General features: G+C 41.1%; 1 protein-coding gene across 1 annotated transcript in view; it reads right to left on the minus strand.

The window, feature by feature from the left end:
* Window positions 1-12,372, minus strand: part of gnb1l (guanine nucleotide binding protein (G protein), beta polypeptide 1-like) — a 28,365-nt gene that overhangs the window by 13,848 nt on the left and 2,145 nt on the right. Inside the window, exons 2-5 of the mRNA XM_042488120.1 lie at window positions 7,522-7,686; window positions 6,560-6,685; window positions 6,260-6,422; window positions 2,760-2,852 (exon numbers count right to left, since the gene is read on the minus strand). Of these exons, the coding sequence (XP_042344054.1) occupies window positions 2,760-2,852; window positions 6,260-6,422; window positions 6,560-6,685; window positions 7,522-7,631 (492 nt within the window). The 5' untranslated portion in view covers window positions 7,632-7,686. The remainder of the gene's footprint in view (window positions 1-2,759; window positions 2,853-6,259; window positions 6,423-6,559; window positions 6,686-7,521; window positions 7,687-12,372) is intronic.

Raw genomic sequence — 12,372 nt, forward strand, 5'->3', positions numbered from 1 at the left:
TGTATTACAATGATATTATATAATTTATAATGATATAATTGATCATTATGTTTCCTGGCACTCAACGCTGAACCAGCATTGCTTCATAAATCAGATGATGAAAGGTGGGTGTAACAGTGAAATCAAAGGGGAACAGAATAAAAGTGTCAGCATGCATTGCGAAACTCTAACTTGTCTACATGTCTCTATAATAATTTCACATTCACTACGTTTACGTGCACAAAATATTCAGTTTTTTGCCCTTATTCCAAAAAAAACCCATTATCCTGGTAATATGTTTACATGGAGTCATGCATACATATATTAAAATGCCATAATATGCTGTTTATCACGTCAAAATAATAAATTTTTATTTTGCAAGTTTTTGTCAGAGATTTTCACCAGTGGCAGACTTGTTTGACTGTGAACTCAGGTTGCATCGATATACCGATCTTGAAAGTTGATATGAAAGTTGACAGTGATCATACCGTGTACATTAGCTTATCTACGATATGGAAATAAAATGCAACTGAACGGAGAATCTCGCCATTATTTTAGTTATTATTATTAAAAGAGGGGAGTCTTTATACATACTTCTATTAAAAAAGGGTTTCAAGTCTTAATAATAGTAATAAAACAATTGTTCAACCAATACTAACCCTTCTGTTTTCATTCCTTTAAGGGTCATTTTGCGTGATAATTAGAATAATAATTCTGTAATACTATGAAACCACGATATTTTCTGAGAAAGTTATCATACCGTGAAAATCTCATACGGCTGCAAACGTTGTGTAAACACATCCTCCCTGTTTTCATTCCTTCAAACATCCTCTTGAAAAGGTTGGTGCTGCAATATGTGTGCTTATCCAAAAGTCTGTTAATATTCAAGTCTTTCAGGATGGTTGAAAGCAGGTGTGTTTCTCCTTCCATCTCTACTTCAGCCTTGAAAACTGCTGGCAAGTTGGCTTGTTTACAGCATATTCATGACAATGCACAGAGCTGACCGTAAACACACAAGAGGCTGTGTGTTGCAAACTGTGGTAAAAATCCCATTTCAGAGTTTTGCACAAATTCATTTACAGTATTTGTGGCAGCCAGCCACAATCAAAACATCTGCTGCCACAAACAGATTTTCTATTTTTGAAACTGGACCAGTCATAAGGATTGTATTTAAAAAAATATGTACCGTTTGGTTATTCTGTGCACCACACTCTTGGAGCACAGAGCATACTATGGGCATCGGAGGGGCAGCAGCAGAACATCAAGCGCATTTAAGTAAAACTTAAGCATTCATTCTGCTGGATCTAAATGTTTGCTTTCACTCACAGCAGCTGCTCCTCTCATCCATCGATCTGATCTGATCTGATGTGATCAGCTCTGAACGTATCGATAGATCAATTATCCAACCCACGAGGCACTTACTGCTGCTGGGGAAAAAAGAACTCATGGAGAGCTTTGCCGCCTCTGTGTTCACAGACTCACAAAAATCTCTGAATTTAGAGAGGGGATACAGATGTATACAGAGGGACCCCCACCCCCCCGCCTTATTTTGTGGAAAACACTGCAATTGAAACGCATATTTAGAATGCCTACGTCTTAATCAAAAAAAATGCTACATTCAGAAAATGTCCAAAGGAAAATGCTGTTTACATGAAATATTAGTGGAATATTAGTGTGAATGTAAACATCATTGTCACCATAATGTCCTCTGTCATTAAGTTATTAATAACTCTAATTCGCATTACAGGAATACAGGACTGAATGTGCATAGGCCAGCAACTCGCCTCACTCTGGCTTTAAAATGATAAGCTGTGTTCTGATTTCTGTTGCCTGTAAACTGTACAGCCCATAAAATACATTCAAACCATTCGCAGTCTTGCATAAGTCTGAAACCCTGTTCTGTCCCCCAAAGCCCCAAACCCGAAGAGTTAATAATTAACCATGAAAATAATTACAGGGTCTCCTTAATGGCTGGGGAAATAAAACTTTCGACAGCATTTACAAAACAGAAAGCAGCGTTTTTTTGCTTGGATCAGATTGGATGTACAGCTGCAGGCTGATATATGGCTGTGAACCCACGGCCCTTCCAAACGCTCTAATTACAGTGTTGGGACTCGCTGCCAGCTGAGAAGAAACGCTTGGAAAAATGGCCCAGGACGAGTTGTTGGGCTGTAAATCATGTGCCACGTCTCTCGTGTGCATTTTTGTTGACTTTTCTATTATTATTGTGTCTTGTCATGAGCTACTGAGCTACTTTATCAGAATAAAGAAGGTGAGTAAAGAAAAAGTACCTTCTCTTTTAGAGATGCAACAATCCAGCTTTTTTGCTCTTGATACTGCTACCAATCTGATACCAGCATTAAGTTAATAAGCCATTTGTCTCACTGTGTGACACTGACTGCGACCATTCTTTTACATGTAACAGGCAACATCAGGCTCGACTTATGCACTGCTTTCCAAATTTTGTAAAACAAAACTTAACAAATAAATACATAGATATTAATTTAAAATACCTCCAAACAGCTAACATGTTGGTTTTTAGCTCCCTTAGCTATGCAGCCGTCTGGAGCACAGAATTTTAGTATTATTAGTATTGAACTGGTGCATTCCTGTTCTCTTTCTTCCTTGTTTTAAATGGTAGGGAAAGTTATGCCACTGACTGCGAGTCAGATATAATTTCAGAGGGACACATTACTACCCTTTTGGGGTTAAGGTAAAACAAAACACTGCAACAATTTTTTTTTAAACACTGACAATTAAGAGGACTTCCTGTTGCTTACCTGCCACAGTTTGATACACATGACCATCCCGAGCTTAGTGTCTGGTACCAGGGTGCAGACTAGGGTCTTATTGGGTAGCTCAATAATCTTGATCTGCAGAGAACACATGACAATTGCAACTTAAAACTCACGAGGAAAAGCTGACGTATTCACATTAACACCATGCATCAATGCTAGCAGCCCCGCGAGACTACAGCAGTGGTGCTTTGAGCTAAATGATGACATCAGCATGATAATATCCTCACAATGACAATGCTAACATGCTAATGATAAGCCGGTATGACTGCCATTGCAATCTTAGTGTGTTAGCATGCTTACATTACCGGAGAGCTTTACCAGTTTTTCATATCGAGGTCTAGGTTTATACGTCTTGGGGAGTAAAAATAATAAAAATAATAATTTAATTTGTAAGTGCTGTCTAGACCCAAAGCACCAGAGTGCTACTGAAAAAAAAAAACGTTAAAAGCTTTCTGTGGCTCCAGAGGGAGCTTTGGGAGTCTGATACATTGCCTCAAGGGACATCACTTGAGGCAGCGGTTTTAAGATTGAAAATGAAAGAAATCTGGCAAAAGAAGTTTTGTCACATGATGGAAGTTTTGTCAGGTTGGTAACGTGAAGCCATGGGGCCAAAAAAGACTTTTCCCATGGAAAAGAGTCATCTGTAAATCAATGGATGAATTTTTTTGTATTGACAACCCCCGCGAAATGAGCCAAACAATTAAACTGTTTTCTCCAGATTGAAGTTAGTGTAGGCCTGCTCTTTGAGCCCCACAATGTGGACGATCCAGGTCATTTTGTACCCCCAAACTTTTTTTTGGCATCACACACCACTAAAGAGCTATCATAGAAACTCGTGGGGCCCCAGTTTTGTACCCAGTTCTCTTTATACATCCATCGTGTGAAGTTGGATCGACGAGAGCTTGCCGAACCTGACCCAGGATTTAGGGGTTCATCCAATATGTCCCTGTTTTTAGTATTTTTGTTCTAATGTTGTTTTCATTATTGAGACCCAAGTACACACAAATTGCAGTTTTTACATATAAATATCGACAAGCTTTCTGCCAAGTCATGATTTGTTTATCTTCTGAATTCAAATAAAGCAGCAACCTGAGTCGGTCTTTGTTGTTCCGAACTTCTGCAGATCAGAGTGCCTACAAGCAGCAGCACAGTATCATCCATCAATGCAGAGCAGCCGCCCCGCTGTCTATAATAAATCCTGCTAAAGCCCGACCCCGTGACGTGAATGGTGTTTTCCTGCACACATTGGCAGTGATTCTGATAAAATACACAGCCTAATGATGTGTACCCACATCACTACCAAAACTCATTCCTTTCGACTTCCTCCGCGCTGATGATCCGCATATTCATCCTCATTAGGCCTCACATTAAACAGCCCTTTAAGGGAGTGATCTGTATTTTAGCGCTAGGCCACATCTGTCCTGAGTGTTTACCTCTGCGTGCCTGACAAAGAGGGCCTTTAAGGACTTCCCTGTGCCTCAGGTGATCTCTGTTCTTGTGTGGCATCACACTGCCCATAAATAAAACAACCACACTATTAATTAATGTTTCTGCTGTGGCAGCAATCTGCTGGCAGGGATCTGACTGTGAGCAGTAAACAGTAAAACCATCTGAACAGGAAACTTTTATTCTGTTTTCTTGGTTACACCTAAATATTGACCTACCTGCATCATAAAATCACTCCATTGTGCATATTTTGTGGCAAGTGCATTAGTATTGTTTCGTGAGGGAATTCATTTATGTGGTCGTTTTATTTGCAGAGACGTGATAAGCATCTGTCGTGGTCAGTTATGTCGGTGGAATGGGGCGGGGAGACAGAATGACAAAATCGGCTGTGGCCTGTTTTGGTCTAACTTGTATGGGTGTGTGTGTGTTTCTGTCTGTCTGTGTCTGTTGGGACAATGGCATTATTGAGGTGCTGGTAGTCACAGGCGCCCTGATGCCTGGCCTGCTGGATCAGGGTTAGCAGAGGCACGTTTAGCTGGATCAGGTGACCACTCTGTCCCTTTCAAGTGTGGCTCCTCCACAGCGGAGCAAGTAACATGAATCTGGAGGCAATAAATGATGACTGAATTGCTGGCTGCCCTCTCCCTATCCTGCCTCACTCCACACACAACCCTTCAGGCTTGTGGGTGTTGAGCATCAACCGTGAGACACACTGAGCAGAGACAACTGTGATTTCATTCCAATGCACAATCTACTTTTTAGGCCTGTGAGTTCCCTTTTTAAAAACAGCTACTTTGACTATTTCATCAGCCAAAGAAGCAGTTACCTCCTTAAAAAAGCACAATTAACTTGTTTTCTTAGGCCCTCACAGAGCTATTAAGTGTTTAAGACAAACAGATTCACTACAAGCCAAAGCCAAAATTAACCGACATGTAGCTGGTGGCTGGTTTTAAGTTCCTATCCTTGCAATGTGCATGCTGACTCATGACATGAAGTCTGGTTTGCTAATGATGCTGTTTAGATTGTAGTTTGACAGGTCCCAGCTGGAAACCGCATGCTCACGTCACGTTGATTTCGACACATCCATTGATGATCGGCTAAAAATATTACCACCTGATTGTATTCGAGCCATTTCATGTTTGTGGATCAGATCCCTCGCAGACAATAACAGTGTGGTAATATAAAAAAATGATAGGGTTTGACGTCAGAGAGCATCTCTTCCTGTGAGACTTCCAATTTTCCACTAACCTACTGAACAGTCCCAAAAGCCACAAATATGTGTGAGCCCTTAAAGTCAATCCTGCAAAGTCGCAACAGCAAGTCTGGTCGGGTTCATGCAGGTCAGCATTTTTTATATCCGTCAGGTTAACGAAATAACCATCCCACATCCCACCTGCCAATAAATTCAAGGATGTTTTCTACCGCTGAACACAGAACCACCTGTGCAGCCAGAGGTGTGCCCAGATGTGCCTGTGCCATCTAAATGCCACAGGCACATCTGGCATACAGGCCGCAACTTATTTCTTGCAACTACAACCGCAGGTTGCTAAGCAACAGTAAACAAAACAAGATAGCCTGTTATAGATACAGTGTATAGCAGGCAAACACTTTAAATAATGTTTTAATGAGATCTTAATATATGAGCAAAATAACTGCCTTTGTTGATTTTCAGATGGCTGCGGTTCTTGTAATATCCCACAGGCCCACCTAAATTATACATCTGGCTATGCTACTGCGTACATAGCAGGCAAGTGGGCACTTTGATCTGGAGGGTTCATTTTCTCTGATCAAATTGGAAAACCTCATTAATTATTTAAAGATTAAAAAAATGCTGGAGAAACATGGTAGATTGTTGAGTCTCATTCCTAGATCGTCAAACGCCAACAACCCAAAGTGTTGGGTTGTACAACTACTGAATTTGAAATATAACAAACTCCAACACAAAAATTTGTTTAAATGCCTTTAGTTTCAAGCAACTTTCTTTTTTTTATAAAGTCTATTGAAAATTCAAAAAAAAAAATTTCCTGACGTTTTACCTCTTCTGTTTGTTCTCCAGCAAAGGCCAGCAGACGTGTCCCAGGGCTCGTCTCTAGCATGGAGCACTGACAGAATCCAACACTGCCGGTCCACACAGTGTCCATCACCTCACTACGACCTTCACTCAGGTCCCACAGACGCACCTGCATGTCCCTTCCCTGACTGCTCCATCAACAGAAAGAACAAAAACACACAAAAGCTGCAGATATTTGCATATTTCAAAACTTGAAAAGTAAATAAAGGAAGGATGAGTATGACATCTTATCAGAAAGTTAAGAGACGAAGAGAAATGTCCTCACCTGATGAGGGTTTTGCTCCCCTGCAGTGTGTTGACCCAGATGACAGAGCTACCAGAATGACCCTCAACAATCTTCTCAGCTCTCCTGGTGTTCAGGTTCCACATATGGATGACTCCTTTCCCTGACCTGAAAAACCCAACAAGATGCTTTATGAAGTCTGTTTATTTCGCTCATACGGTATATAAGTCTGCTCTCACTCATGGTAAAACAAAGACAGCACCAAAAATGCAGATAAAATCAAATAATGAAAAAGTGTGTGTGTTACACTCAAGCAACCCCAGGGAGAGCAGTCTACAATACATGCAAAGAAAGTGTCAGAATGGGAGGAAGCTTTACTTTGTAAAACCTAAGGGAACTATTTTTGTTTGTTCAATTTTTATTTAAATGTTTTGCAAAAAGTTGCAGGGAACTTACTGTATATGATATTGAAAGTTTCAGTTTTGATTAAACATTTGCCAAAGGCATTTTATCAAAGTTTTGTGTTGGAGTTTAGAGTTTAGAGTTTATTATATTCCAAATTCTTAAATTTTGACAAAGATATTTTCATTTTTATTGTAAATGCATATCAGTGCCAAATATTGGTAATCGGACTCATTAAGTACTAATTTTTGTTATCGGTGTCTATCCTACCGAAAAAAAAAAAAGATTTTTTCTTGTTTTCTTGTCATTCGTAAACAACATTTTAAACTTTTATTGTGTGGTGCTTTAAAAGACTCTCATAAACATCCAATTCTGTACACTTTTTAAAACTAAGATGAATCCTAATTAGCTGGTTTAGTATCATTTTTACTTCTTAAATACAACAAAACAAACATGTCAGTGTAAATCTTAAGATGGACCCAATGCAGCACTAAAACAGTAAAATGTCTCAACAAAAACAGGACGACAAACAGAAAAAAAATCTTTACTGTTTGGGAAGATGATGATGAGTCAAAATATAAACGGTGAGATAAATGACTCACCCAGAAAATAGGAGGGGAGTGTCTTCGCCATGGCAGCTAAAGTGGAGGGTGTTGAGGGGCCCATCAGCCCCCCTCAGGGTGTAGATGGGGGACGGAGCAGGACGAGACATCCCTGGATCATGCAATCAGTGCACGGATGCAAGGAAGCCGCCAACATGACACCCCCTGAAACAGACAACAAGAAAAGTGAGCTGAGAGATGAGGTACTTCTGTGAACTATCTAAAAAACGTACATGATACAGTGCCTTTTCAGCAGAAATGATATATGGTCTGTTAAAATGAGGTTAATTTGACTCTTTCAGGGGGGACACAATGACATGAAAGGTAAGTGCAGGCCTAAAATCCAAAACCATCAGAACACCTAGTCATCTCTTTTTGTTTTTGCACAAACACTGAGCAAAGACTGTCAGAGCAGCTCAGTTTTGCCTCGAAGCCGTTCTCCACACAGCAGACAGTTGTGTTTAATGCACTGTCTGTATTTTTTTTCTATTGTTAGTAGCTACAAACCCTGTGGCTCTCTCTCCGTCTTCCTCCTCCTCATCTACCTGATAACACCTCTCTTACTCAATACGTCATAAATCACAACCCCTGACAGCTTAATTACAGTAAACAGACGGAGATTCAGGCTTCTCACTCCTCTTGTGATCAACAGCCGTTGTCCCAGAGGCAGAAGTAACAGTTCGGGCTTTTATGTCGTTTGTAGGCTGGGCTGCTGAGGAAACTCAACCGACCGCAGGTATGCAGCAAGGAAATGATGCGCCAACATTAAATTGCAGTACGATCACATGAGTGGCTCTTAGTGATTGGCTTCAGATGGCTAATATAAGTCCATCCATTTTTTTTATTTTAATCACAGGTCTTTTTAAACTGCTTATGCCAGTATTCAGTGTATTTAATATTTGATGATTCTTATACAAAAACATGCATCCCACCATCTCAGTGTTATGGTAAATAATGGGCAGACAAAACAACCACCCACACAAAAATGAACAATTAATCTACTAATTAAAGTCACCCCCGAGGCTGCTGTAAGTAAATTCCAATTTCGCCACACTGAAATATTTTTCCTAGCAAGTTATCTGCAATTACATGTTCGCCAAGTCTAAAAGAGAACAAATCCTAAATATGACTTGTCCTATGGGGCCAAAATCATCAAAACCGAAAAACTAAAAGTTTTAGAAGTAAAGCGGTGCACAAGAACACACTCATGTCTGGCTTTACCTTAAGGAAATAATTTAACATTTAGGGAAATCTGCATTGAGGAGATTGAAGCTGAAACCAGGAGATGATGAGCTTAGCTTGGCTTAAAACAGGGCATAGCTAACCTGGCTCTTTGTTAAAAAACCAACCTGCCAGTACCTCTAAAGGTGTTTTGAAGTACGCCTATTGTTTTTAACGGCCGAAAACACACCAAAACATGGACATTGTCTTAATTCTGGTCCCAACGACCAGCAGCCACAGTACCTGTCGGAAGAGAGCTACAAGGAAAAGGAAATGATTTTGTCCGCAAAGGACAATATCTAGGATATTAAATTAATTCATTATTAATAATAATACTTACAAAAAGCAGCAGCACACACCCAACAGTTACCCTCCTGCCTTATGTAATGTTACTGACATTTCTACAATATAATAGAAAATGAATTGGGGATGTTTGTAAATCAAATAAACATGGCCTTCCTTAATATAAATAATATTATTATATATAAAACATGTGTATATAGCAACGTTTTCCCGAAATACAACCAGTTCTATGGTGCAGCTAATCTGATGCCTGCAGTGCACCATCAGAGCATCATTTATCACTTTTAGTGCCCCTAAACTCTCATAATCGAAATGTTTTTGTTTATCTAATCTTAACAAAAACTGAAGTGTAAAAATAACAACTTGAGTTTTGTCACCACTTTGATGATACTAGGCAACAAGCAGAGACTCCCCAAAGTCACTAGGTCTAGTGATGCAAGCTTTGTATTGAACAAAAAGTTATGAGAGTGGTGACTTCCTATCTAACTCTAGCAAGAAAATAAGTAGGTGTATTTTCCAAAAAGCTATTCCAACACAGTACAGGTTACTATGTGTTTTAGGTCTTCTGAGTCAACAGGCAAAACTTCAACACCACCATCCCCAACACACACATCACCCCTCCTAACTTTTACTTATCATAACCCTTGCTCCCTGCAATCAGTGGACGCTGAAACTGGAGCCTGAGGCATTCAGGAGCGACTCATTTCAGGAGGTTAGTGGTTAAATTGTCCATGTGAATCTGTGAAGCGGAGAGGCAGAGACCCCTAAACCAGCCTGCCTAATTAAGGACACAACACTGCAGTCCGACGGACTCACAAGGACACAGTCATCCCAGCAGACTTACTGTCAGTGTACCACTACAGGGAGACACAATGTATGCTTGCAAAAATGAAACGGATGCAAGGTCACAGTAATATTGACCTTTGACCATCAAAATTATATCCATTCATCATTGAGTCCAAGCAGACATATGTGCCAAATTTAATGAAATTCCCTAAAGGTGTTCTTGAGATAACAGGTAAACAAGAATGAGACAGATCAGAGGTCACAGAGACCTTTGAACACCAAAATCTAACCAGTTCATCGTTGAGTCCAAGTGAATGTTTATGCCAAATTTGAAGAAACTCCCTCAACGCATCTTTGAGAAGATATGTTCTCAAGAGCGGGATGGATAAAATATCGACCAGCAGGTATCACTTGTTTCTCTGAACCTGCAGGAAACCCTTTGACCAACAACTGTACGAACTTGTTTTCATCTGGTATGAAAAAAATGGCAAAAAATGTCAACAGTGTTTTTGTGAGGGTCTTTGAGTTAAGCTCTGAATAGATGGGTAAGGCTGCATTCCTGCGCCAGAGTCCGGTGCCTGTGTCAGTGTGTGACAGGGTGAGGCTCGCCCTGACAACAGGTGGATTAAGCATCCCTTATTGTCCTCTCGCAGCAGACCCGCATGGAGCTGTGAGTCATGGATACAGCGGCCTCAAACTGTCTGCACTCATTGTCTCGAGACCAACAGCTGGAAGACCTTCCAATGACAATCAAAACCCACTGTCAAACACAAACAACAGTTGGAGACAGTGATGGAGATGTCTCTTGGGGACTAAATAACCAAACTTGTATAATGTCCACTTTTCTGCCACCACGTCCTCAGTGGACTATTCCCTCCGTTTCCCAGGCGTCAGCATTTTTCAGTTTCTGAACTGCCCACAACAATGGGTCTGTTGTGGTGGCTGCAAATGAGTCACCCACAAACCCAAATACAAGCAAGCAGGCAGCTCAGGAAGGGAGAGACAGATACTGTAAACAAACATGACGGTGGCAGGATGTCATTCTAATCTGTCTGCAAGGACCTTTAAATTGTTCCTAGCTAACAGAGAGGTGGCCGAGCAAACAATCAGGCTGGCCACTTGTCAAGACTGTGTGTTTGGCATCAAAAAACATCTTGAGTAAACTTAAAGATACCTTGCTGATCAGGGTTGGAAATTCCTGGTAAAATGTGCAAGTGACTCCCACAAGCCCAAAAAACCAATGGTAATCTGTTGAGTATCTGGTAGACCAGCCACAGTGGCAGGAGGTCAAAAAAAGTTAATTTCCAAACTTGCATGTGATCCCCTGGTCATACTTTCTCAAGGACAAGAAACTAACCCAGCAGTTTTAATGAAGCTAAGAAGCTTTCATAAAGTGATTGAGCAATAGATAAAAAAACACCCAACAGGTCAGTTAACAGTCTTATTATATACATGTCCCCAGAAAAAATCTCAGTAACCAGCTTGGCCTAATTAAAACTTGTGTGTCTCGGATGGGGCATAATAAATCAGACTGACTGATTAATATACCTGAGCTGGATATGGGAGCCAGTGGGAAGAGGCATGAGGAGGAGGATTGAGGCTCCTGCTGGCCCTGAAACAGATAAGACAGCTCTGGGGTAATCTGACTCTAAGTCCATGGATAAAGGCAGTTTGTCTCTTCTTGGGCCGTCTGTCCACACCTACTGGGTAATTAGGCCTAATTATGAGAGAAAGGTCCGCTTCCCCTTCATGTTATTAAATAAGAGCCAGCCTCGTCCGCCAAGGATCTCTCAACACCAGCAAGGGGCTGGCGACCTTCAGATCAAACGTAGCCACTATCTATGCACCCCCCCCCCCCCCCCCCCCGCCTGGACTGCAGCACCCGTTCCCCTCCCTCGACATTGATGCACATATGAGGGCTTGAGGAGGGAGCGGGGATTCGTTATGATATGGGGCATCAAAGTTTTTTTTGACTAGGGTCGAGGGGGGGAGTCCTGTCCGCATTCCTTGCTTGGCTCTTTAGTGCTGGTATCATGTGATCAGCAGCTACCCACCTGAGGTGCCCCCCTTGTCAAATTCTGCCATTCATAAATAAGAGCAGGGAGGGAGGGTTATACTGATCACAGGGGTTTATTATAGAAGCTTTATAATGCCCCAGCTTCACAGGAGCCATTATAGAGGCATGGGATCCCGAGATCCCCTGCTGATATCAGCCTCATCAAATATGAGATCTGACCTGCATGATGAAAACTCAAAGTAGATTACACATAACTCAAAAGCTGCAGTCTAGATAGGCCTGCCAATGAGAAGCCAACTTTATAAGCTTTCAAACCAACAGTAATTCTTTTCTGTAACATCTTTGCCAACAAGCTTAAAAGAAAAAAAAGAACTCAAATCCATCCATTGCTGCTACATCATACCTCAGCTATTCGTCATTCTGCTGTGTTTCAAAGGCAGTGGTGTTATCTGCTGTTTTGCTACTTTTCGCCGTCTCGCCAAGGGGGCACTTCCACTTCGCTGGCTGGTCAGAGGGTGGTGAGC

The sequence above is a fragment of the Plectropomus leopardus genome, chromosome 6 (assembly GCF_008729295.1).
Source record: "Plectropomus leopardus isolate mb chromosome 6, YSFRI_Pleo_2.0, whole genome shotgun sequence".
Classification (NCBI taxonomy): Eukaryota; Metazoa; Chordata; class Actinopteri; order Perciformes; family Serranidae; genus Plectropomus; species Plectropomus leopardus.